Source organism: Carassius carassius, chromosome 13 (assembly GCF_963082965.1).
Source record: "Carassius carassius chromosome 13, fCarCar2.1, whole genome shotgun sequence".
Lineage (NCBI taxonomy): Eukaryota > Metazoa > Chordata > Actinopteri > Cypriniformes > Cyprinidae > Carassius > Carassius carassius.
Window position 1 is genome coordinate 6,319,985 of NC_081767.1, and position 27,136 is coordinate 6,347,120.

The window sequence follows — 27,136 nt, forward strand, 5'->3', positions numbered from 1 at the left end:
GTTCTAACAACAAAACAGAGAACTGTCTGCAGCCATTTCTGATGAATACAGATACTGTAACAGACACTCACAAGGATGGATGGCATAAGTTGTATTGTATTGACATTGTACTAAAAGGAAACCAAATACAGCTCTTCATTTAGGTGAAATAAAAGCCTCAAGGGACAGTTCAATCTCCTATGATATGTAGTGTAGTTGCAATTTTGCAATTCCTCTTGATTTGTAACACCTCTAGTGCTTCCTTCCATTCGCACCTTTGCATATGCAAAGAACAGCAACATGCTTATGGCAAAGAATAATGCTGCGTTATTCTCCTGTACTTATCAAGCTCTCAGTTTACACAGACACGTACGCACACGTTCAAGTCACAGTGTGGTTGATGATCTGTCATTTATCAAGAAATCTGACAAACACAGTGTTTTTGTCAAAAAAACACTCTTATCAAAGCGCTGACCATGTATCCTGGCTCCACTGCTGATATCTGATTAATCTGTGTGGTAAGTGTGGGCTGTCATGACTGGTGTGGGGCTTCTTGAATGATGGATTTTCCAGCCTGGATGCGTGAAAAGCAGTTGTAGATGTCAAGACTCCCCTGACACACACTCAGTGCTGATCAATCCTCCATTTCACAGCTCCAGGGCTGCCCCCGCCCATCAGCATCAATCCAGCACAAGTAAATATAGTGAGTGGCTTAATGCATCTCCATTCTGTTCCCATAGGTCCTCCCAGGCCAGAGAAAAAGATGGAGAGGCAGTTTTCATACATTACAAAAACTAAAAGATCTCACAGAGGACAGGTAGACTTTTGTTCTATGCGGAATATCCACAGGTTGCCCATATTTTATGAGTGGACGCAACCATGGATGGTAGTGTCGAATCAACATATTGGCCAGGGAGGTCATTTGAATGATATTTGGCCAATTTGAGAGATTGACATCAGCAAATGACTAGCTCAGCCAATTACAACAAAAAAATAAATAAAAATAAAATCAATATCAACTAAAAAACATTTTTTATCAGATTCTTCTAAGATCAAATGATCCACATTAGTTTTATAACTCTATAATTTTACAATATATCAGCAAGTGACATTGTTTCTAATTTTGTTTACACTAGGGAATTTCCATAGAAACCTATGAAACACAATTGATACTTCAACATTTAATCGAGAACTTCATAAAGTATCTTGAGCTGCGACAAAGTAAACATTGAGCAATTAAATTTTCCTCTCATGCGGTTAAGGATAATGCATTAGACAAATCCCAGCCCATGTACACCCACACTTACTCACTCATCCAGTCGCACAGACACACACAAACATTGTATTAAATCAGGATCACACAACTGCAGAGTCAGCAAATTCTCCAGAGTACCACATAAATTAGAGCAATGTTTCAACATGGCCCCAAATCAACAAGCAATCAAGACCTGGGCAATGGGCCGGCGGTTGCAATTCTCTCAATCTCTGCTCCAGCTCTGAAATCATTACACATAGCCGGCTCAGCGAAACACTGCTGAAATGTGTACAACAAGAAGTTTTACTATAGTGAGTTTTAAAAATCCAAACAAACATGTGCACACACATACACTAGCATTTTAAGTGACAAAGCCGTTAACAGCGTTAATTACGGCCTATGCTGACCGATGTGACACCCGCTAGAACAGACTGTGCTCACTTCCCTCTGCTGTGTCCAGACAATAGTTTGATTAATCCTAGAGAGAGAACTTTAATCCTGACCCCACCCCACCCCCACGCAGGTGGAATAACACATAATGAACACAACTGGTTCTGGCACTTAATGTACTCAAAAACTATAAGCTCAATAAATATAAAAAGTGCAATGTACATGTAAAAACTGAATTCCATCTTGTAATGCCAAGTTCCTTTGCATTCATGAGAAGATATAAAATGGTGCCTTAGTCTGTACAACCAATAAAAAAACATGTGAATCAATCGGCATAAATGTTCCACAACAAAATATTATCAGAGGTCTTGTTAACATTCACATAAAAAAAGCACCATGGAGATGCTCCACCATCACCAGGATCAGATATTGTGACCTTCCTTGTGGGAAACTGACAAAGCTGTCTTGTTTCCTCTGGCAGACTCTGTTCGTACCTGCTCTCTTAGTGAACAATGAGAGCGGAGGGTTTTATATGGTGCCAACAATCTTTGGCTGATATATACGGTGTCTGACGTTAAAGACAGGGTGCTTTGACAGGCCCTGTAGGTAGTAGGAAGGAAGATTAGGAATGTTATATAACCCAATAGTAAACATTGGGATTGCAAGCAGAATTGGCTCCAAATGGCAGAATTGTTCAGAAAAACAGGAAGAAATGCTCTGGAAGCTTGATCAGTAGTCCGCATACAATGTGAATAGTCAAAAAGGAGATCAGTTGTCTTTTACATTGATTCCAACTCCCATAATACAGGAAGAAAGAAAACATGGAGTAACTAAATGGTGTAAAAATGTAACAAGGACACACATACTGATTTAAGTGCAACTCAAATCCATCATCTAAAGCTCAGCATTTCATTTAATGCATCCAAGATTCCGTGAGGAAGACGTGCTTCCAGGAAGACAGCCATCATTACTTGCAGGGGATTCGCAAGCTGAAAGTGAGAAAAGCAAGCAACGGGAGAGTCACTGGAGAATGTTTCGAATATTTCATGGCAGCAGGGGACATGAGGCTAATACTTTCCTGCTGCTCCGGCACGTCACCGTGCAGGTGTGGCAACTCTGACTTGCAGGGAAGATTAAACTGCGGGGAGAGTATTAACTGAGAGTGTTGTATTTAACACCTCACTCCAGTGATGCATGTCACTGAGAGGCAATAAAAGAAAAAAAAGCAATACAAAAACAGAAAGGCATCTTCATACAAGGGACCGACTTAATCTCCACGCACCCAGTTCAGACGATCTCATTAAACCTCAAACAAGACTACAAACAAGCAATCAGTATCACTGACCCTTAATAAATACATCACATGGTTGAGAAATCACTGCCTTTCAATCGGGATTGTATATGAAATTAAGAACTATTCATGATGTGGTTGGTAAAAGTATAAGCTGCCTTGATGAGGCTGACAAAAAAATGTATCTGTGTGGTTGGTCAACCTAATGTCTTCCTTTATGCAGGAATTAAATATTTTGCAGTGATTGTGGATTAGAGAAGTAAACCCTGATGTTTGAACTATGCGGTCAAAGATCAGGGGCAGGAATGATTAATACTTATGTTCTGCAATGAATATGGTTAGAAAAGTGGAACAACGTGACACAGCACGTCTCCAATGATTTCTTAACAATATTTTTCTTAAATCAGTTTTAAACCTTTTAAACCTGAACGTTTAAAAATCTGATTACGGAAACTATTAAATTGCTATTTGAACATCACTAATAATGACAATGCAATCAGGTTTAGACTTCACACCTTGTCTTGTTACTATTCATTATTTTCACTTTTCATAAATGTATGTTATATGTTTATGCTTATAGTTATATGTTATTAATTTTGGGTAGTAAGTAATTTAAAAGTGTTGTTACTCACTTAACCAAATTACCAAATAGCATAGCTTTTCCAGGAATAACAAGCAATTTTTTTTTCATTTATTTTTATCCACAAATCATTTGAACAAACAAACTGATTAATTTTAATGTGTTGGTTTGTTTAGATGTTTAACATCGACAGATATCATCATCCTCGTTGCTCTGTGAAAAATAGAGGTAAATGACTAAGTACTTCAATAATTAAGTACTTCAGGAAATGCATAGCTTGACTACAGTTGAACTTTGAGTAGCTTCTAACTAGTGTGGTTCACATGTTACCCATCAATTTAAGCTACAGGACCACGGCTGTGTTTATTTACGTGAATACTGATGTGCTAATGGCTATCAGCAGTAGAGGATGGTTATGTAAGTCCGTCGGCCAATTCCGGACATGGCACTGTTGTGGCACTGTTGTGGCACAGTTATGGTGCCTAAATAATTGCTGCATACTCCACACCCCTGACTCCTAGTTCCCTGTTGGTCAGTGCCGTCACAAATCCGAAAAGCCTCCGAGCAACTCCATGGTGACTGGCCCTGGGTGACCAGATGGCCTCAGTTTGCTGAGCAGCAATTAAAGAGAGGAAAAGCGCAGAACAGAGAGAGAGAGAGAGAGGGAGGGAGAAAGTGGGTCAGGATCAAGGGGAGCATGTCGTGCTCTACTCTGCTGCACGTCCACAGTACAAACACACGTACACATGCGCACTTACATAATCATAAACAGATTGACATGTATGTCTGTGCACACACAGACTCATGCATCACTGCATCCGTCATTCTTTGAGCTCTCCATTCCCTTAACAAAAACAAATGTCATATCCATCCCCCTCGCATCACGGATGCACAGCAGGAACACTGTGCAGGGCTTAAAAGCTTTAGACCCTACTGGAGAAAAAAGCACTGACAACTCATTCCCCCCCAAAATATAGAGAGGATCTATTGATAACATCCAAAGTCAGGAGCCATTGTGAAGAGAATAATGCTATCAAATCCCAGCCAATTGGATTAACCCTTTTCACTTCTTCCCCGTCAAAAGACAATCTAAGCATGAACTGCAGTCAACCCTGGACAGGGCGTTCATTAAGAGGTATAACACTCCCCTAGCATCCCTAGTACATTCCCTACAGATCATGCTTATAGATCAGCCCCACCCGCCCCCATTTTACAGCACCTTGGCAGCATGGATGGGTCACATCCAAGATTTTCGTGTTTTTTTCTTGAAGACATAGACAATATAGGGCACTGTATTGAGTTCCTTTTCATTCCTTAAGTTTCATCATGAGATTCGATTTGCCCTTTCCTGAGCACAGTATATAGGTTCCTAGCAGAAGATCCAGAACAAATAGCAGTTCGGTCCATCAACTGTGGGTAGACAAACAACAGCAGTGAGAGAACAAATTAATTAGGCCTATTTGGATTTGGAGAAAGGCAAACGGTGGCAGCACCAAAGCTCTCCATGGCAAGAAAAACTGCCTCTTACACCTTTTAACATCCACAGAGTCTGTTGGAAGAATAGAAGCAGAAGCTTCACTTCTGTAGGCATCACAGGGTGCTACATTGTCTCTGGCTATGTGCATGTTATTGGGAGGTTGATTATTTAGCTTGTATGTGAAAATGCCCCTCCTTCTCCCTAGCCAGATATTACTTTTGGCACAGACTGAAGCACAACAAGGACTTGGCTTCCAACATTAACTGGCTCTGCAGTTTTTTGTGGCTTCCATACTGGCTAATGCCACAGCTAAACCAACCGTGCAACGCCTCAAGAAATGAGCCAGAGATTAACCTCCCATTCAGCTCTCCTGGCACACTGGCTCTCAGGAGGTGTGAAAGGGAGGGGTGAGGGTGGATCCACTGTGAGAATGAGGTGAAAGGGTTCTGGAGGTGGGAGAGTATTGTGTCTTTGGCTTATCCTTAAGGAGATGAACCATACCTAGAGGATCTGTTCTGTCAATCCTCTACCCGTGTAGATGGAAGCATGTATTTAGAGCCTTTGTCACCACAATGTCAGAGTTTGTTTCCATGACTTTCATGCAGAGTCATGGCACCTAGAATTGGTTGCAGGAACAACCCCCATAGAGCAAACTGGTGTTAAGTGCCTTGCTAATGAGCACAAAGGTTATAGTGTGTGGTCATCCTCGCAAGGAGATTTATCCAGCAACCTTTTGGGTTACCAGTAATGACTACAACCATGACAATTACATATCACCTTTTGTTTTCCCGATTTATCATACATAGGCCATCCCAATGCTCAGAAATGTACATATACTGCACATTTAACCACACACTTACAATGTGGATTATCAATTTTATGAACAAACCATTGAACCAAAGTCATTGAAATTCTAGCAATATGATGAAGGCACCTCTCTTTCACTTGGCCATTAACTACATCACACATTTACCTTTCAGGGCTTTTAATGTCAATGCACATTGCTGTCTGAGACACTGGGGACATGCACTATTATTGTGAGAGAAAGGAACCACACCCTGTTACAGGTGGCACCCATGTGATTTAATTACAGGTGAGGCAGCAGGCTTTATAATGCACCCAGGGACAAAGAGTCACCCCTGCCCTGGGCCAAGAGTAAGAACTGCCTGGGGCAAATTACTGCGTTGGGGCAAGACTTATGCAGTGGAACATATCGGCAGTCTGTTCCATTAGTGTGGCCATCACAATGCCTGAACAGAATATTATTCCCTCATTTTTTTTAACACCTCTCTCCATTCTTTCTCAGCCTGTGTCTGTCCCTTCTCTTCCACAGGAAAGGATGAAATCTATAAGGTTTTCTCTCTCTCTTTCTCTTTATATATATTTTTTTCCACATCTGTCAGTTACACTCACAATTTTTGTTCCAATGAGCTGCCTACGTGAACAGCATTTTGAGTCATCATAGGAGCACTTTGCATAAAGGTTTTTATTTGCATGACATAAATAATCAAGAGAGTTCGAAACAAGTTTATTGCAGAGCAACACTAGCCGCATTTCCACTGTCAGGCCAGTGCGAGCCAGGGCTTAAAACGGGCCGGGCGGGACTAATAGCCCTGGGCCAGTAGCACCAAGGCCAGAAAAGCGCAGGGTTTCCACAGTCAGGGCCTGAAGCTCCGCTGCGCTTCACTAAAACAAGCCCTTTACACACCTTTCAGGAACAACGTCACTCACGAAACCCCTTCATTTCACCAACAAAGAGAAGTTATCAGAAAACTAAGAAAAAAAGTCACTGGAACTAGCGCGATTACAAAACGAACATGATAAAAGCGGCCATTTGTTTGCATGCTTTGTTATATATTCAAATTCAAAAGAATCAATGTTTTACTATAGAATAAGTGATACATTGAGCATAATTAATTAAGTTTACCAGGACTCGAAATTAATAACACAGAAATAAATGTATTTCTATTTTATTTTTATAGCTTATGAAAATAGCCTGCTTATTCAGTCAAGTCTGTTTCTGTTTATTTGTAGCCACAGTAGCCGTCACATTTAGAATGAATTATAATATCTCTATTTTTATAAAACCTCCCGAACATAAAACATTATTATATTTTTATGATAGGCCATGTGGAGCTAATCTCTTGACCAGACTTATGACAGGTAAAATATGTTACTAAATAAATACACGATTGTGATAGAGAATAAGAAGCTGACATCTGATTTCTTCAAGCAGTCATATTTACCATGTTTACTGTGGTATTGTTAATGCCTAGTGTGCACAGACTTTTGCATTGCTTATAAATATTTCTGCCTTGTTTAGTGATTATAATCCACTTTGGATCGAGTTATTTCAAACACTCGCTGCTGACTAAGAGTGAGTTTTGAGCTCAACTTATTTTAAAAAGTCTTTAATGCTGGAGTTATATAGCTGTTATCTTTCTGAAATGATCCGCGGGGCAGACGCTCTCCAGACACGGAGAAACTCCGCCTTTGTTCATAACCACTCCTCTAGCCCCAGCTGGCCCGCTTTGGCCCAAGGTTTTCCTCGGGACAAAAAACTCTGGCCGTTGTCCCAGAGGAAGCCCCAACGAGGCACGATCAAGCCCCGGAAGTGACAGTGGAAACGCGACTGGCCCTAGCACGCACTAGCACGCCCGGTTTAAGCCTGACAGTGGAAACGCGGATACTGACACCTAAACTAAACACCACACATACACAATAAGGTGAAATGTGATGTGAACCCACTAACCACAGACATGTGAAACACAGAAAGTGCTAAAATGGTGGCAGATGTGTGGGTGCATTTGGGCCAAATTTTTCCCTCTTCAAATGAAGCAGTGACATGGAGCTGTGCAGCCATGCCTGAAACTGGTGATTCAATATCAGACTGCATTAGTTACTCTGGCATCAGTGCTTGCCAGGCCAGCACTGGATCAATGACAAAACAGCAAGCCATCTCTCAGTTTATCTTCTTCTTTCACTCTGCAACTGTCTATATCTCTACCTGTCAAGCCAATCAGAACAATTTCAGCATGAATGAAACGTTTACTCCAATTCTGAGTAAGTAATGCAAAAAGACAGCCTTCCAATAAACAAGGATATGTATCTTTGGTCATAGCAGATGTAGGCAAGAAAATTTCCTCACCTCCAAATTTTACAACTCAATCAGTAGCTGGATTGGGATTTCAGAGCAGTTGGAGATAACTGAGAGGGTATTGATCTTAAGTAGTTCTATCCAAGCGTTCGCCTGAGTCAGAGTCTTAGCGGGACACAGTGACAGCAGACACACACTGCCAAGCAGGATAACTAAAGCCTGTTTTTTTTCTAAAGCAGACCCGTTTCCCCTCCCTTTCTTATTACAACTATATTGTTGCTTTGAACAATGGTGTGCACTCTTAACAAGTGTGCAGCCTGGAATATTAAACATGCATCTATCAAAACTCATCAAACAAAGAGAAACATTTCATCCAACAAACACACTCTCGTTGTGTCTCTCTGCCCATCTGTGCAATTCATAACTTGAAAAGACCTTCACAAGATACTACGTTAATATAATTACTGTTTCATGCATGTGTCGCCATTTTAAAACCTCTTAAAACATGGTTCCTCAGATTAATTTAGAATGCATTACTGTTTTGAATCTTACTACAATTTAAGCATTTTTTCGATTCAAAAGCACCTTTCATTTAATGCACACCCCATGAAAAGCAATAGACTGAATCTAGATACAGATATTAGCCTTGCTTAGCAACTCCAGTCCTTGTCTTCCCTTCATCCGATCTTTTGTTTGCCAATTACGCACACACACACACACACACTCAAACATACACACTCACACATGCATCCAATACAGGATATGTAGACTTACAGTCCCCTAGGAGAAAGAACAGGCAGGAAAACTGCGGTCATTTTCACAGAATTCCTCCTCTCTATTCCCCTGACTGACGCTTTTGCGCAGGCCAGTAATCGTCAGTCTCTTTTAATAGACGCACATCAGCCCAGCTGCTTGTAGTAAATTGACTTGTTCAGTCTGAGGGGCCTGTGTGTGCGCATATTGTGTGAGAATCTGATCTACTTTATTTCAGAGCCATACACAAGATTTTAACGGAAGGCCTGGAATTATCCAATCGCTCAATCCCAGATCAGTGCTCTGACTAACCTCCCCATTTCTCTAGCGTGACACCATTACCCCAGCTGGATGCCTCTCAGCAGAGCCCTCACTGGTTTATCTCATATGGAGCCTGTGAAGTGGAAGACTTGATAACGACTCAACATAAACCCTTACACAGGCATTAGATTGACAGCTATAAAGCTCTCCTACACTCCCTAGACATATATTTATTATAGGGAAGCAGTGGTACCGAAATCTGTCCAATACAGATAAATATAAAATGATAAAATGTTTACTTTTTATCAGACATATATAAACCTTTACAAATGCCCTTTGTTAACCTTAACGTAAACTTTATTATAAAAGTTACATTAAAACATATATAGTAATATATTATAACACTAAATTAGTTTGACTATATTTATGATGTCAAATAAATATGAATCATATTTTTGTACCCTGATTTGCCTTTTTTTTTTCAAATAGAACAGCATTCAAAATCAAGTTCTGATCTACAATATCATGTTTCAATTAAAATCAAAACATTATAAGGTACATTAGCAATGATGGATCACTTTTCAGTTCTTTTGGCACAGAAAAAGAGAATTCTGTTAGCAGTAATATTATCTGCTTCTAATTTTGGCCTAATCAGAGAGATTATAAAAAATGCTGCTTTAATCACATGTCATATCTTGCACCCCTAATTTATTATATACACATATAGAACCTAAAATCATTTTAACTGATAATGTTGATCAAATCTAAGGTTTTTTTTTTTCATGCATCTGTGGCTTCATGTTAGCAGCATGACTAAAATACATGGAAGAAAATTGTATGCTATTCTTTTATTTATCTAGAAGTTAACAGCAGTGGACGCAGTGGTCTAGATTAGTCATTTACCAGCCATGGGCGGCCTGACACCCCATACCATCAAATCTCGTGAAGTCCATGATTTTGAGCAAAGTTCAGACTTTCATGTAGAGAGAGAGAGAGATGATAGCGACAGACAGAACAGAGAGAGAAATGGAGGGATTATTCAGGCCGACCTCTGAGAGGATTCTATTTAAATGAGGAATCCTCTCAGATTCTGAACAGGGAATAAACTGAAAATTCAAATTCAATTCCTTAATTTGAAATGAAACATGATGTTGAACTGAAAATATGAAAAAAAGATACAAATTAATTAATAAAGACATTGGAAAAAAAAATTTTTGTTATATAATGTATTAAAAATAATCTTCTAGTGGTCTATTATATCCTGCATTTCATAGAATAAATAGCCATAATTAATCAGAATTAACTAATGAATACTGGACTAATGAAATTCCTTTTGAGTGACTGTTAATTCAACTGTAATTCCATGTCCTGTAATTCTAATTCATTATCCTGTGGCCAATTTGATTCAAATTCTACTCATAAATGGAAAGGGAGCCAATTCTGGAAATTCTGCAAGGAAAAGAAGAGAAAATAAGTGGAGCCAAGAGAAGGAGGAGGGGAAACACTGCAGTAATACAGCTGAAGTATCTGTTCAGTGAGTGGAAAACCAAAGGTGGGAGGATGGGTGGGCTTAACTATTTAATCTCTAAATCGAGATGAGAATTGCTAAATCAGATTAATAACAAATCAGAAAAGCACAAGCAAGATTGGCTACCATTTATTGATTTCCTTTTTCCATTATTCGGCTGATTCAGGCATTTCGACTCCAAACAGAACAGGATTTTCAAGGGTTTGAAGCAGAAAATTGCAGCTGAGCTCTGCAGATAAAACACAAGAACACCATTTGGAAGCATGGGAGGGAGAGGTTTGTGTGATCAGGGACCTGGAAAGCAATATATTCGGCACTGAGACGTTACATACACACTCACACGAAGGATGTTGAGGCTAAAGGTCCCCGCGCAGAGTCACTTTCAGGTCAACCTGATGCTAAAAACCAATTCCAATTAACACACTTCACGGACCTACTTAAAGACCCTCCACAAACAAAGAAAAAGAGGAAGCGCTTGTGTGCATGTGTGTTAATTTAGCACTTACTCAGTTTTTAGTGCTATTTGTGCAGTCAGTTGTGAGGTTCAGAAACACTCTGTTTTGTCACAATCACTCCATTATTTAGATCAGGAGCTCTCACTCATGTTTAATTCACCACTGAGCGGCTACGCCACATCTAGACAGATCCGCACAGCACCGCCTAAATGTGCACTATAGACTCAGCCGAAAACCATGGCGGAAGTCCTGAGGATGCAACATATTTGCATTACAAAAGGGAACCGCTTTTTAAGTAAAACCATTTATATATCACCAAGAGACTTCTCAGGGAAAATTCTGGGTAAAAACGTCAGTGATGTTTGTTTTTGTTGTTGTTGTTTTTGCACACACAAAATATGAAAATCACCAGGCAAACAGCTTGCGCATGGCAATTTCCCAACTAGCAGGCTGATTGTAAACGGAGGATTCAGCAGACTATGATTGTCTGGCATACTTTACTACAATGCTCAGTCTGAGCCTTTCAAATGCCAAAAGTGGATAAATATGGAAGCCCATTTCCATTAGAGAATATATTATTATTATTATTTAAATAAATTCATTAAATTTATAAAATTCAATCGATTCAAATGTTTCTACCTCACAATTATTTTGAAATTAAATTCTCACATTGATTTTTTTTTTCTTTAATCCTGAGGAAAAAAAAAAAACCTTTAGAACTTCAAAATATACACTTACAGAATTGCAAGATATGAATTCATAATTCTGAGATAAAAAGTTAGTATTAATTTATTTAAATTCAGCAGCGAACACAAAGATAAAAAAAATTATATGTTAAAAAATTGGGTTAAACATAATTGAGAATCAACAATGAATAGTCTAAATTATTTAGACTAGATTTTACATTCACAGAATGTATAATTAAAATTTAGTCTTTTGTCTAACGGTCAGATTATTTCTTGTTTTACATATAAACAAGCTCAAATTTTATCACTAAAGTAACACAAAATACACCTACATTGAACTAATTGAACTCATTCATGTTTTTTTTTTTTTTTTTTAAATGTATACATCAGTTTACATAATTACAAATAGCATTTATTTAATATTTTATAATATATAAAATATCCATTCAATGATTAGTCTCATTTTATATATATATATATATATATATATATATATATATATATATATATATATGTTTTTTTTTTTTTTTTTGGTGTGAAGAATGACAATGATGCTTCACAAGCAAAGACATCAATTATATAAACGGTATTATGGGTGGTTAGGGAATAAGATACAGGTTTTTGTGCTGAAAAAAAATAAAAAATAAAAAATAAATTGACAAATGAGTGAAAATGACAAACCCATATTAAAAAGATACAAAAATTAATTGAGCTTGCATCAAAATGTCCCACTGTGCAAAACACTGGAGTTCCAACCAGCATTTCAAAAGCTGCTTTAACAGTCTGCAGGGGTTGCTAGCAGTGAGGTAAATTCACCATAGTAATATTATTTGGCTGTCACTCTCACTTTTCTTCCTTAGCTCTGGGCGACTTTCCATGCATCACCCCAGTACCGAATAAACCCAGCTACTCCAAGGGAATTGGATGGAGCACTCATCTGCATGCTAATGTTTAACCATCCAACCCAAATGTCTGTATAATCACTTTCACAGCAGAACTCCATTCGGTGAGCAGCCCCCGCCAAACAAAGTGCCATCTGTCATTGTCAGACAGTTATGACTAACTCTCTCCAAGGAGGACAGACAAACAGACAGAGAGACATGCAATAAAAGACCTTTCTGTGACCTCTTGGGGTTAAGCAGCACTTATTGAGGTTAGGCTGATGATTTCTCCAGGTTTTTCACCCTTACAAGCTCCATGACTCTTTGAGAGACACCTGCTTCTGATCAACATCGTCTTTTATGACCCTGCTTCATCTGGCTTTTAGTATTCAAAAGATCCACTTCAAATAAGAACACATCCCCATCTGGCAATTACAGGCGCATGCAACAAGCCAGTCAGCTCAAAGACATGAAACCGTAGACCATTTGGGTAAATTTCATTGTGAATGGGCCAACTGTAAACATCTGAAAACAGCTAATCAAGAAAAGTGTTTATGGCCATAGTAAACAAAGCAATCAAATGTTTCATTTTGTATACCACAAAACTGAAAATGAGAGCAACTACTTGAATTAAATCCTGGATATCAGAACCTCCGCAGCTAATGTTTCACATGGTAAGCATCAATAAGCAACAAGCCTAGTGAGTAAATAGAACCAAAGGTGTCTGAAAGCAAAATTATTCAAATTCTGCAGAATCGAGTTTGCATGGTGCCAAGTTATTACTTGGATTACATTTCAGAGCTAGAAATTCACATTCTGAATAATTGCATTTCTGTGGTTGATGTTCATCCATCATTGAAAAAGTGTTCATTCCCCCAAAATGTTTAATCCAACTAAGATGAGGATTTGGAGTTGAGGAAATCGCTTTAACCAGCCTGAAATGAAATGATGTATATGAGGGAATATATCGCGCAGACCTGTCCCAGCCTCCCCTTTTTATTTTATTATTATTTTTATTTTTTGCTTTGAAAGTTAAAATCAGTCATTTCCATCTTCAAGGTTTGTGTGATGCCTTGGACAATGGGGGTCACCATCGGGATGAGAAATGATAATCATGACCAATTTTGCCAAATCCCGGTCTTGCCTTGATCAACCAATAATGACAGAAATCTAGTTTTGGGAAACAGGGTGCTGCACACAGCACTTTTTATCATTTTCAGCTCTTCAAATCTAAAACAGCTTTTTTCCAGTGTATCTGAAGAACTCAAAAGTATTGCCACTGACTAACAGTCATTTCCTCCTATAAAACATCCCCTTTGCGACCATATTCTCATTCCGATGGAGGACCAGTGACAAGTACCCATCGACACAACTATAACACAAAACTGCAAGCAAAGCCAACTAATACGATGTATTTTGAGTGATGTTTTTATTGTGATCTCTTACATTTGTGCAGACAATGTATTCTGCTCACTGAAGCCGAGTGGATTGAGTATGCTGCTGCTGTTTTGAGCACCGCTAGGACTACAGTTCATGTTAATAGCTTTCTACACTGGTAATTTCTGGTCAGACCCCATAGATCACTGCTGCTTGATGATGAGGGGTACATGATAACCTGCTCTCTCACCTGTAAATCACTGGAGTAATTAAAAGCTATATTTACCCAGATAACAATACAAGTGGCTCTGTTCCAAAACTAATGTCTCATAGGAAGCTGCTTTCTAAGGCAGCATATGAACTGAAATTGACCATAAAAAGTGAATGATCGGGACATCTCTGCATAAAAGTGCATGGGAGATTGAACGTACAACTGAGTTTGAGCTTTAGAATGCTGCCATTCTAACAATGGTACCTTAATATAAACTGCAAAAATTGGGGTAAAATAGTCTACTGAACATTGTTAAGTGATTTTTCAATCACAAATTAATTTTATGCATATCTACATGTTGTCATATAAAATACAATCACAGTTTGCACAGAACATATGAAATCAGGATTACTGGGAGAAATAACACCATTCTCTTAGTAAAATAATAAATAAATAAAGCTGCCATTTTAAGTCATTTAAATGCATGACTAAACTCCAGTTCAATGAATGGGCACACTGACAGATTAAATCAATGAACAGAAAGTGGCTTTTTAATGCACCTCATTGTTAAACACCATCAAAGGAAAATGGTTATATGTGTTAAACGGCATCAAAGTGTGACTGCAACTGCTAAAATCAGGTCCTTTCGCTCAACCCGTTTCAGTTCACACTTATGTAATATATTCTGATGTGAACTGAAAATGGTTTAAAACCATTTGGGATGGGAATCATGTTATAGTATGGGAATCATGTTATAGCAAGTAACCTAATGCAAAAGTAATGAACATTTTACTTGGGAATAAAACAGATTTCCAACACATTTGCAAATACAATTGAGAGGTGTTTAACCATCTGTCTGAATTCACCCTAGTTTCTCATGGGTGGAACATGGAACATCATGGTTTTACATCCACCCACACACACACAGCTGTCTGCCATTCAAGCCATCTATTGTTGGGGTCACAACAGCTTGTATATCACTTAGACCTTCAAAGAAGCCTGACATTAATAGGTTCATCTTTTGACCTCAAAGTGAATGACTGAATTCCTGTCGTTGCACATAAAGAAAATGGTAAAGCCATTTAACGTGCAAGAGAGCCGAGCTTTTGCAGCAAACAACGTATATTTTCCCCTCACTGAACTCTTTTACGAATTTGTAATCTTCCTTGTGCACATCCGTGAAAGACCCCGGGCAATCTGATATTACTCATCGCAGCAATTTACAGAGTGTTGGCAAAACTCACAAATTAAAAATGCCACTCAAATATGGCTTTCATAGTCAATGGGATAATCAAAACATGCAAGGGGGGAATATCACAAGATGTTCTTCTTCTCTCTCTTGATTGAACCACTTCAAACGAAATTCAAACATGATTCCTCCAGCCAAGAAAATAATCCTGATCTTTTACATGAACCACAGGATCATCTCTACACAAATCACGCAAGACTTTGTGATCAAAGAGCAGGACGCACAGAATCAGCTGTCATGCTCTGTGGAAATGAGAGTCATGGGTAACAAGGCCAACCGGGTATTTGTTCCATTCTTTGACGTTATGTTTTTTAAAATATAAAAGTTGACCTAAAATCAGAATTGACACTATTCACTTATCATACTATTCAATTTCTAACATTTCAGCACATTATTTCACAGGAAAGAAAAATAAAGAAATGATTGTTCTTTTTTACTAGCATTAAAAAAGCTCTTATTAAAAAAATAAAATAAATAAATAAATAACTGAATCAGTTCTTGATCAGCAAATCACCATCTGATTGATGTTTTGAAACCTGCCATTTGTATTTGCACCAATCATGAATTGAATTTCATGAAAACAATTCATAAATAATGCATGATCTATAGTGTACATATTTTATATATAAATTTAACTGATATACCATCTTTCATATTGTACATGCAATGGCTGAAAGTGCTTTACAAAAAGCATTTTTGGCATTTAGCCATTTTTCTACCCTCGGATTAACTCGAATGATTGCGACATGCACTCACAAACCACTTTCCTGGGTATTTCACCTTGAACCAGCCCTCTTAGTAAAATTGATGTTTGTGGTGGGTTCAAATAATTAAGGTATAGATCAGAGCCCCTCCGTGAAGTGCTCCCAGGCCAAACCATGATGAATGCTTATTTCTGAAGCGTTAAAAAGTTTTCCATTCTGCAAATAGAAAATTATTGCTAAAAAGGTATCACAGGAGGAAATAATGATTTATGAATCAATGATGGTTCACCAAACACTGGAGGTTAGAAGGAATTATCCGTATGGCAGCTGTTTAACTCTAAAGGGAGAGCTGTAAGTCATGTAATCACTATCAAACGGCACAGTCCATTCCATTATGCTTCTCTTTACTCTGGAAGAGAACCATCACGTTAAACTGGAAGAGCCCTGTAAACAAAGTAAAAGGTACAGTTCACCCAAAATTATTTACTCACTCTCATGTCATTCCAAACCTCCATGACTTGCATGTGGAACACAAAGAAAGTAAGCCGTACATGTTCGGAAAGGCAAAAGGATCACTAAATTATGTCAGGATCTTCATTTTTTGGGGTAAAGAGTCCTTTAAAAAAGACTTGCGAGTTCATAAAGTGTCAATCTTTTGATTGATCTGGCCTAGTGCTGAGCCATTCCAGGCATTATCAATAGATCAGCGCACCCGATGGATTACTCAGGCTGCATTACAACCAACATATTGCAAATTGCCCTATTAATGGATTAGTCTGGCGGGTTCCAACTTGGCAAAAAGGGGGCGTGAATCTCAAAGCAGATAACATTATAAATTACGACATTTCTGCCCACGCTTTTCCATGGAAGAGCCTCGAATCACAACAAGCAGAACCGCATCCACATTATTCATTACACTTCATTAGTTTATTAGACTTTGAAGCAGCATTAAGCATTCAGCTGTACGTGTAGCTTAACGTGTTTGCGAACGCAGAAGGAGGGCAGCCCTGCCAGCTCTGACATGTACATGTGCACGTAGAGTTGATTTATGCTGAGTGATTGCTTTGCTTCAGAAGGAGAAACAATAACCAGATGCCTTCTAAGACACCCATTCCAGCTGTTAATTGCATGGCAAGTGTCTAGTAAACACTGCACAGAGGTGAACAAAGGGGTATGTGTTCAGTACGCCCAGGTTGTGTATATCATTTAGATTTGCAAGGTGTCTTGTCAACAGGGCATGCTGTGGTTTGTTTGCTCAAGGATCTTGTCTGAACGGATCTTTGCAACTTTTTGTATGCTCCTATTTATTGCCCTGGGATTTTATTCTGTATGACTCTGAAGTCTTTAATTATAGCCTGGAAAGAAATGAATAGTTCTATGCATGTCATTAATGTGAAGAAGGTTCAATGTTTTGCTCTGTTAGGTTAACAGTCATTGGTTATGGTGGGAAATGCAAGCCAGATAATTCTTTCTGAAGTCATCCCTGACCCACAGGAACAAATACTCAAACTGGCTGACTCATTTAATACTGTGTGCTACCATCGACAATTTCGATCGGGCAAAATTCCAGATCTAGATCCTGTATCATCTTCCCATGCGAGTGTAGATCACATAACAAAAGTCTACAGGAACTGAATCTGAAAGCAGCCTTAGAGACACACAAACATTTGGCAACCATGTGGTTCTGTTTCTGGAGTCAAGCCAAAGGCAACATGTTCAAGCTAAGATATTTGCAACTGTACAAGGTGCCCTATATTACACAAAGCTTAGCGATAAAATCATCTCCTTATGGTAAGGGTGAGGAATCCAGTGAGCCTTGCACAACTTTTTAGCGAAGCATTCTATTACTACAAAGAGCAGCAGTACACTGAGAAGCAAAATCTCATTGCTTTTCAATGTTTTAATCAAGTCTCAGGCTTGTCTCCATCATGTAAGAGTGACAAATGGAGATGATGATACAGGGAAGATTTTCCAAGTGAAGGGAGGTTCAAGGGTTATAACATAAGCCTTTCACTCAACTGACCCCAAACAGCTGTTTTGACTGGCTTAGCTTCTTCTATAGAGCCACTGGGGGCAGTCAGAGACGCAGCCAATACATCAGATGGTTTGTTTACAACATTAGAGGTCAGCAGTGCAGTATTGATTAGAAAATATACTCTCAAGAGCAGTTTATTAAAAGACACCTAACACTGGCCAGGGACTCTCGGGAACGAACATGAATTGAATAATCTTGCTGATAAAGGAACAGGATGATTTTAAAAGGGGAACTGTGTGTTTCAGTTGGGTTTCGTGTCATTCCATGTGATGAATTTGTTTCGCAGGAAAGAAAATTCAGGCAGAGGGTATGAACGAGGAAGGGTAGCTTCTCTGATCATCACAGAGGAGTCGCACATATATCAATCATGGACAAAGCAAGTGCTTTAATCTGACAGTTAAAGTTCACTAATTGTAACCCATTGTTGACTAAAATAATACCTGCTGCACCTTAGAACAGTATGAACCATATTACATGACAGCACTAACTGATTATAAAAATAAAATAAAAAACTAGAATGTTGAGTCACTGAGTCAAAAAAAGAAAAGAGTTGTGCAGATAACATAAATGTTAAAATATGTTTTCATTGACAACTTCACACAATGATTTCTGTCACCGCTATTCAATTTTTAACTTGAGTTTAAAAATGTAAATTGTTTTTTTTTTTTTTTTTTTTTCAGTATTAGACCAATGAAGACAAATAAAGGTAAATTGTTTCCCCCAAATATGAATATATCCAAACAAGGCTGATTTACTAACTATATAACTATTTATTATTTTATAAAATTCCAGGCAGTAGCTAAATAAATAACCGTCACGTCAGTGACTTTATTTATTTATTTATTTTCAAATAGTAAACACCTGACACAAAATGTTTAATATAATAATCAAAGCCGCAGGTATTTTATTATCAAATTGTACCGTGAAAGATTCATCGCTAGAGGTGACATGATCCGTCTCTATCCACTCATTTGACATCATGCGTCAAATGATACCGACAAAGACAGACAGACAGATAGATAGTCACTTGTATGTGTAATATCCTTTTTTTCTTGAAAACTAATTTACTCATATTTTTCTTCTCTTATAGGCTGTTACATGAGCGCTCCAATAATTCACAACTAACCAGCAGCACACATCTAGCGCAGCATCACTGTCGCCATCTGCCTGCATCTTATGCTTTCACGCGTTCACTTCGAGTTCATTTATCTTAATTATGGCAACACTGTATCATCAGAGGGTTTAGGTTAACTTTACACAGTTATGAACCATGCATAGATCTGTTGTATCTTTTAGAGTAGCCAGAACTGACGAATGATACAAGCGCATATTTGACTTACGGAACATCCTTCAATGGAGCTCATGGACTTACCTGGAGCGTTTAACGCGACCAGCAGGACTATCCAAAAAGTCACCAACATCGTCATCACGCTTCACGCCTCGTGCCAAATATCCGATCTGATATCGCGATCTGCAAACAGCGATCCGGTGATTCATGCAACTTCAACACAATCCACTTCTGTCCACCCTTCACTACACGACAGAAAGTCAGCTGTTACTAAAACTGCATTCAGCACAACGTCTGCAGAAGAGTTTAGAGCAGCCAGCAATCGAGATCAAATCCAAAGCACGAATAAGATGCTCATCGACTATCTGATTCTGCAGATAAAAAGTCCGCTCGAGAGGCGGATAAGAAGCAGATAAGTTCAGGGATCTCGCATCCCAAGCGTTGAATCCAGTGCGGCTGTTCAACCCTGTGCCCTGAATAACGCGGCGTTTAATGCATCCGATCCGTTTTCTCCACAATACAAGTATGTATAATAAGATTCTCTGTACTTTTTTTGCGCAGTAGTAACCACAATATGTCCTAGACGTCCCAACGGTCCCGGTCTGTTTCCTCAATTTGGGAGTCTGGGGATTAACAGATTATTTTTGCTGAGTGCTGAAGATGTTTCAACGGACATGGAATCCGTTCCGAGTAATTTTTTTTTTCCCCCGAGAAAAAAGGACTGATTTTCCAGAATATGGCAATAACGCCGTGGTTTGGCGTATTTCGGGCACTGCTGCTACAACCTGAACTGTTCTGGTGTAGCTGATCCTAGCGCGAGGAGAGATCCGAATCAGGGTGACGTTAGGAAAGGGCGGGGCTTCTACGATCTTTAGGCTTGAGTGGGAGGAGTCACTCCATTGTTGCCATGTTCGCTTATAATAAGCGGGTCTTTGTTTGTTTTAGCTTGTAAGTATGGTAAACTGCAGTGTCGATAATTCCCAGAACACAAGTTTCTGAGGTTTGCTGGTACCCTAAATAGCTTTCAAATATACTCACTGACTTTTTAGTCCCCTTTAGGAGGAGCCCGATTCGACTACCAATCTCAGAGTCGAATATTCGCAGATGTTATGTTCATGCCATTTTGGCCACAAGGCCGTGCTCAAATATCTGATTTCAGACAGAACTACCAGTTTTCTCCCAAAGTTAATATAGTCTACTACAGCCTATTATGATATTGTGTTGTAAATAATCTGAAAATAATCTCTGAATTAATATTTTAAATTTAAAAACTAAATTAAAAATGTAATTTAAATTAAATTTAAATAAAATTACGTTTAATTACTAATTATTATTATTATTACTTATGTAAATAAATCTAACCACATCTATAGAGTTCATAGAAAGTGCTTCGTTGTAGTAGTTTTTTATAAAAAAATAAATAAATAATAGTTAAAAAATTGTTGTGAATTCTTAAACATATCCTGATGTTTAGTTAACTACCTTTTATATCAAAATAATATATATATATATATATATATATATGTATATATATATATATATATATATATATATATATATATATATATATATATATATATATATATATATTTGTATCAACGAGGTGCCCGTAACACATTTTTACTGTGTCAGTAATTATGACTGTCGATCGTCTGACTCGATTCTTGTTAATGTATTTTGCCCCCCACTCCCAAACATATGATTCTACTATCAGTCGACTATATCCGTTTATCCGTGATCCGTTTATATATATGTATATTATATAACTTCTCAGTTTAGGGTGACTGTTTCCGAGTGAGATCTGGCAACACTGATTTAGTCGCCATTGCGCAAAATTAACTCTGAGAGTTGGATTAAATTCGCAGCCACGATGAACATATGTGTAAAGCGATATTTTGCTCATAAAACCGGAAGATATCAACACGATATTGTTATTTTGCGGTAAAAGGCTGATAAGAACAACTTTTTTTTAATCCCCCTTCTCCCTACCTCCAAACATTTGCTTAACAACTCACTCAAGACTTGTCAACTTTGATGCGTCGCGGTCGTAACGCTAAGCGTTGCAGTCAGCGCTTTGTTTACCGTATCAATTAATATTTAATCTACCTTCATCATTTATTAACAGTCGTAACTCTTTCCATTTCCTAAATTGATTTCAGGTTCAGGGGCGGCTGGCCAATAGAGGGCGCTAGGGCGCCGCCCCCCCATGAGCATATACCATAGACTGCAGTCAAATACATGTAAATACATAAATAAATCATATATAAAATTATCAATATTTGTGTGTTTGAGATAGTAAATGCAGCTAGTATATTTGAAAAATATTATAGAAATTCAAAATGTTTGTTTTTCTACACGTCCCGTCTAGATCTGTACACGTGATCAGCTCTGGGGATCAGCTCAGCGCTGGAGAAAGCGCCCCAGAAAGGCGGGTCTTTGGAGCAGTTTAGCCAATTGCTGATTTTAGATATAAATGTTTGACATAAACTGTAGCCAATCAGCGAGCTAAAATCTAGTCAGCTATGGGCGCTTCGCCTAGCGCCCCAAACTGCGCGCGGCCGCGAGGCGCGAGCAATGGGCGCGAGCCACTACTAAAGTATCGAGTTTATTATGTTTATTTACTGTACATTTTGTGGAACATTTGTTTGAAATCACTCAAAATTGTTGCAGGTAATAGTTGTATTTAATCAGCTAATTAATGACTAAGTATTTTGTTTGAGTTAAATTTCAAATGCAAATAGAAAGTTTGTGCAATATGTTTGTTTTTGTGCAAAATTGCCTCAACCTTTTAATATTGGCATTAAATAATTACTTTTCACAGAGCACTGGTATCCTGGGTGGTTATTAATTATAATAGGATTTTTTTATTTATATAGCCTTTCCAACAAAGTCGCTTTACAATATAGGCCTAGGTTAAGGAATTGAACTAAATAAACCTCAACATCAAAGATAGACATACCAAGGGCAGATATAAATATACAGAGTTCAGTTACAAACGTGAGGGCAAGAAACTTCTCACTGAAATCTATCATTGTTGCCAGATCTCGGAAGAGATTTTTTTCTTAGATATATTATTTTAATTGTCAGTTTTACAGTTTGCATCTCCCATGTAAATAACATTGAATGACAATTCAATAAGAAAATTGAAAAAAAAAAACGTGAGGAAAAGAGAAACAAAACTGCCCAGTCAGTAAAGGCATAGGGTGTGGTTCAAACAGCGGGTGGAGAAACTGACAGACATATCTTCATTGTACTGTGGGGCCAAGATCCCAAAAAGATGACTTAACTCTGGAAGTCTATAATAAAAAAAAAATCCAATAAAATAAATAAATGTGCCCAACATGGCAACACTGAAAGCTATTCAAACCACATAGTGCTTGGCAAAATGACCTAATCGTACGTCACATTATAAATAATGGTTTGCCTCCATTGAGTTAAAAAAATAAAATAAATAAATAAATAAAAGTGCATTTTATTTGTAAAAAATTTAATGTACTGGGAAATCCAAAAATATGTATTATCAAATTATGTGCATTTAATATTAATAATAATAAAAATGATTCATGATTCATTCATATCATTAGAAACGATAAAGATAGTTATGATAGACTCTAAATTGTATAGATCTGACTCTAATTTCTGAGTGAATACTCATGCCACATTTGAAGCCACTGTAAAATAGCTGATATACACGTGACTGCATGTGCGATGAATTATAATTGAATGTGGCAAGTTATGATTTAACACACCTTTATTAACAACTTCTCCTTCATCTTGAACTGTCTGAAAACCATCCAGCTCTGTATATCTGTATTATTCATTGTTTCTTTGTCACTATCATGTGTAAATAATGTAAAGCAGTCCTGCCCACTGATAGCTACACAAATATATCTACAGCAGTATAAATTATGCAGCAAAATATCTACCAGCTGACACAATTCTACCATTGCACAGTATACAGTATATATCATCATACCACCCAGCCCTACTCTCACAATAATCTTGAAATGAAAAAGTGCTAGTAGCAGATGCCGTTTTCATGTGATGAATTGAAGCAAATTCTTAAAAAGAAAAAAAAGTGTCAAATATTGAACTCCGTATTTAATTTAAATGCACACACAAGATTCAGTTTCCCATGTGCTGTGGGTGGGAGTTTCTTTCAACAATTTACAAATTAGGATGATTGATTGTATTCATCAAAACATCCATTCTGAAGTGTTGATGGAACAACACAGTTTCGTTTGTAGGATCTGGTGTTTGATGCATGGAGGTGTTTTACCTCATAAAAAATGAGAGCCCCAAAACAACCAGAACACTCGAACTTCATGCTCTGTTCTCTACATAAATGAAACCTAAATAAATAAATACATTTGTCTGCAATGAATATGAACGATCCACTTCTTCCATTACACCACTCGACCCATGAAACAAACACATGAACACATGAAGCTTTACACTTCAAACAACCTAATTTATTAGAATCAACACTAATGACCACGCTATCGGAAATGACTCAACCCATGACTGATTTAATGATTATGGAGTAAGGCTGTATGCAAATATGCATACTTCCCCACTATATAGCAAAAAACAGTATGTGAAAAGATTAATATGTCCGAATTTGCAGTATGCGACACAATGACTTCTAGCAAGATTACAGTGCACATACATTGGAGACTCTATCCCATGAGGCCATGGGAGAGGTGTTCATATTAAGTCATATAACAAATGATTGATACTATATAGAACATACGTTTTTAATAGTCACTAAGTACTTATTCCAAAGAATGCATTTCGCCATTTCCAAAAAAAAAAAAAGGTGGACTAGAACTCAGAAGTAAATGAGAAATCTGATTCTGCAAGATAAAGTGAATTGCATAGAAGAAGAATATTAATCATAATACATAAAAAGAGTTTATATCTAGAATGCAATGATAGTGCTTCATCCAACAAACAATCTAAAAGCACTGCAAGGATAATGTTACAGTTTTCACTCACAGTGCTTTGAGTCATTTTGCGCATCCCAAGAGCATAATGATGTATGGTGTATCTGGACTGTGTCAGGATCTGAGCGATTTCCAGGAAGTTAGTGAATAAAAGAATGTGTTTCCACTTTGGATGTCACCGTTAAATTGATTTCTCTGGGACACAGCAACAGTGTTAGGACGTGTTTATCATGACCAACAATGCTGTGTTGTAGATATGCACCTCGGGCAGCAGTTGAAACCCAATACATATGACAGAATTTGTAATTGACATTCAATACAAACAATATGATACTCAGGTTCAGAAATCCAGAATGAGGAAACATGCCTGTCGTTGAGTAGAGCTGTGTTACATTCTTGTACCTACATATCTCATATTTCAAATGAGACTGCATTGCATTATTAATAAAATAATAATTACAAATAACATAAGGCTACATGTTATATCATTTTAATAATATTGTAAGATCAGTTTAACATGGCCATTTCCTGCCTTTTTTGACCAGCCTTGCTCACTGTTTATGCATTAAACATTTACCGGTTTAACAACATACCATTTCATATGTTTTGATATCAAAATATATAATATGGATGTAGTTCAAATTACTGAATATTGCTGAATAAAGTTTTGAATGCAAGTTTCTCACAAAACACAATAATATGCATTCTGAGGATTTGGATTACAGTGCACAAAGAAATTGGATTACTTTTAAAATGATATAAAATGGATCAATTTATGTTGCATTTTCTGTCAGCATATTGAGAAAACATTCTTTTTTTATAGAAATGTTATTCATTTGAAGGTTTTTACATATTAATTTACATAATCTCATATTACAACAGATTGATTCCATGAATTCAGTATTCAGAAATAAAGGATTCTTAAATGTGTAAATCTTTAAATAATTAAAAAAATTTGTTTCTACATAAATATGTAACCATTTAGATGCCGTCAGTTATGCATTTTGCCACAGTTGGTCTGACTAACTTGCTGCTACACTGTGCTGCCTGCTATATCTTGTCTATCGGCACGCTATCAGTTTCCTCTTTGCTCCACCATGGTTTTTTCACCACATGAGAGAATGCACATGTGACATGAGAGCGTAAGAACATGATAGTTGGCAGCCCTGTGTTAATAGATTAGCATTGCATGTTTTATAGTCTACGCAAAAGTAAGTACATTTACATGCGGTAGAAACAAATGTTATTACTGAGATCATGTTATTTTGGAACATATTAAAAAGGCATGTGTCTTAATCTTATAAGACCATGTAAATATACTTTTTTGCATACGAGTAACAACAAAGCCCATCCTTCAAGAGCAGCCTCTTTGCATCTGCATCACATCATAACAAGTTCACAAAACAGGTTTACAAGCTGAACAAATTGTCAATACTATCTTCTGCTGCTGCTGCTGCTGCTGCTGCTGCTGCTGGTGTTTTGGAATAATATATCAAACATATTTACTCATCACTTCACCAAAAGATCAATGAGCTGAACTACACTACACTATAGAAATAGCTGCATTGTAATAAGTATAACTGACATATCTATGTGGAAAATTATGTAGTTTTTGTTAATGTTAGAAATCTGTAAAACAGAATTTCTCTCTCTCTCTCTCTCTCGCTCTCTCTCTCTTTCTACTGTGATGTGATTAGTTTTTCTATGTCTGTCAGTTTCATTGGTCTTTTTAAAACTTCCTTCATCGACCTTGAGCTGGAAAGGCAAAACATAAATAAAACTCATGTTTTATAATACATTCACCTCTATGAAGTAGTTTGTGCTTTGCAAAGGGTTTGTGGAAGAAAACGGAATTGGATCACATTTAAAGAATGAAAAACCGGGGGGTTGGTGATTCTCACACAATATATTCAATATGAAAAATGCACAGATCATCTACAGCAGCGTTTTTTAAACTGCTTATAGAATATGAAAAATTATTGGTGTGCACAACTTGCATTTTGAAGAGCACAAACTGCACAGTCCAATTTACATGCAATTAACTACTATTAGCATTTAAAAAAAAGATTAATTCAAAAAGACATAATCTCAAAGGTTAACAGTTTGAATCCGTCTGATTAATCCTTCACTGAACTCTCCAGGTAACTCTACAGTTACAACCAGAACAATTATTATTATTATTATTATTAACAATCAAATCTAACATATGCACCAGTTGTTGACGTCAATAACTCTACAATAAACTACATTTTTTTATTCTTTCCCTCTGTGAAATGAGCACTATTTTATATTTTAACAAACAGCAGGCAAGACAAGCTTGTAGATGACTTGTTTGGTTGTTGTGCGTCTGATGATCACTAATTTTCTTCAACAATAACTAGTTTGATGTCAGTGGGCTCTTACGTGTACATATTCATGTCATTTTTTAAAAGGAAAAACAGGCTTCTGAACTGAAACGTCGCATTGAAGATGTAACCACATGCTGTCCATTGTACAATTCTCAGTGGGTCCCACTGAAGCTTACCCACATTAAGATAACAGCGTTAAGGAAACATGCCAACTGCTTATTATTAATTAAACTTGAATGCGTGTACAGGTACACAAAAGCATATTCTGATTTGGTCTGACTATTTAGCCATGACTGTAAGGAGAAGTCAGCGCCATCTGCCCGCTCAACTACCCACCATCTGGGA

General features: G+C 37.5%; 1 protein-coding gene across 1 annotated transcript in view; it reads right to left on the bottom strand.

Moving 5' to 3' along the window:
- Positions 1 to 20,322, bottom strand: part of LOC132155894 (nectin-1-like) — a 220,148-nt gene extending 199,826 nt beyond the window's left edge. Inside the window, exon 1 of the mRNA XM_059564653.1 lies at positions 19,582 to 20,322. Coding sequence (XP_059420636.1) covers positions 19,582 to 19,636 — 55 coding nt within the window. The 5' untranslated portion in view covers positions 19,637 to 20,322. The remainder of the gene's footprint in view (positions 1 to 19,581) is intronic.
- Between the last annotated feature and the right edge of the window lie 6,814 nt (positions 20,323 to 27,136).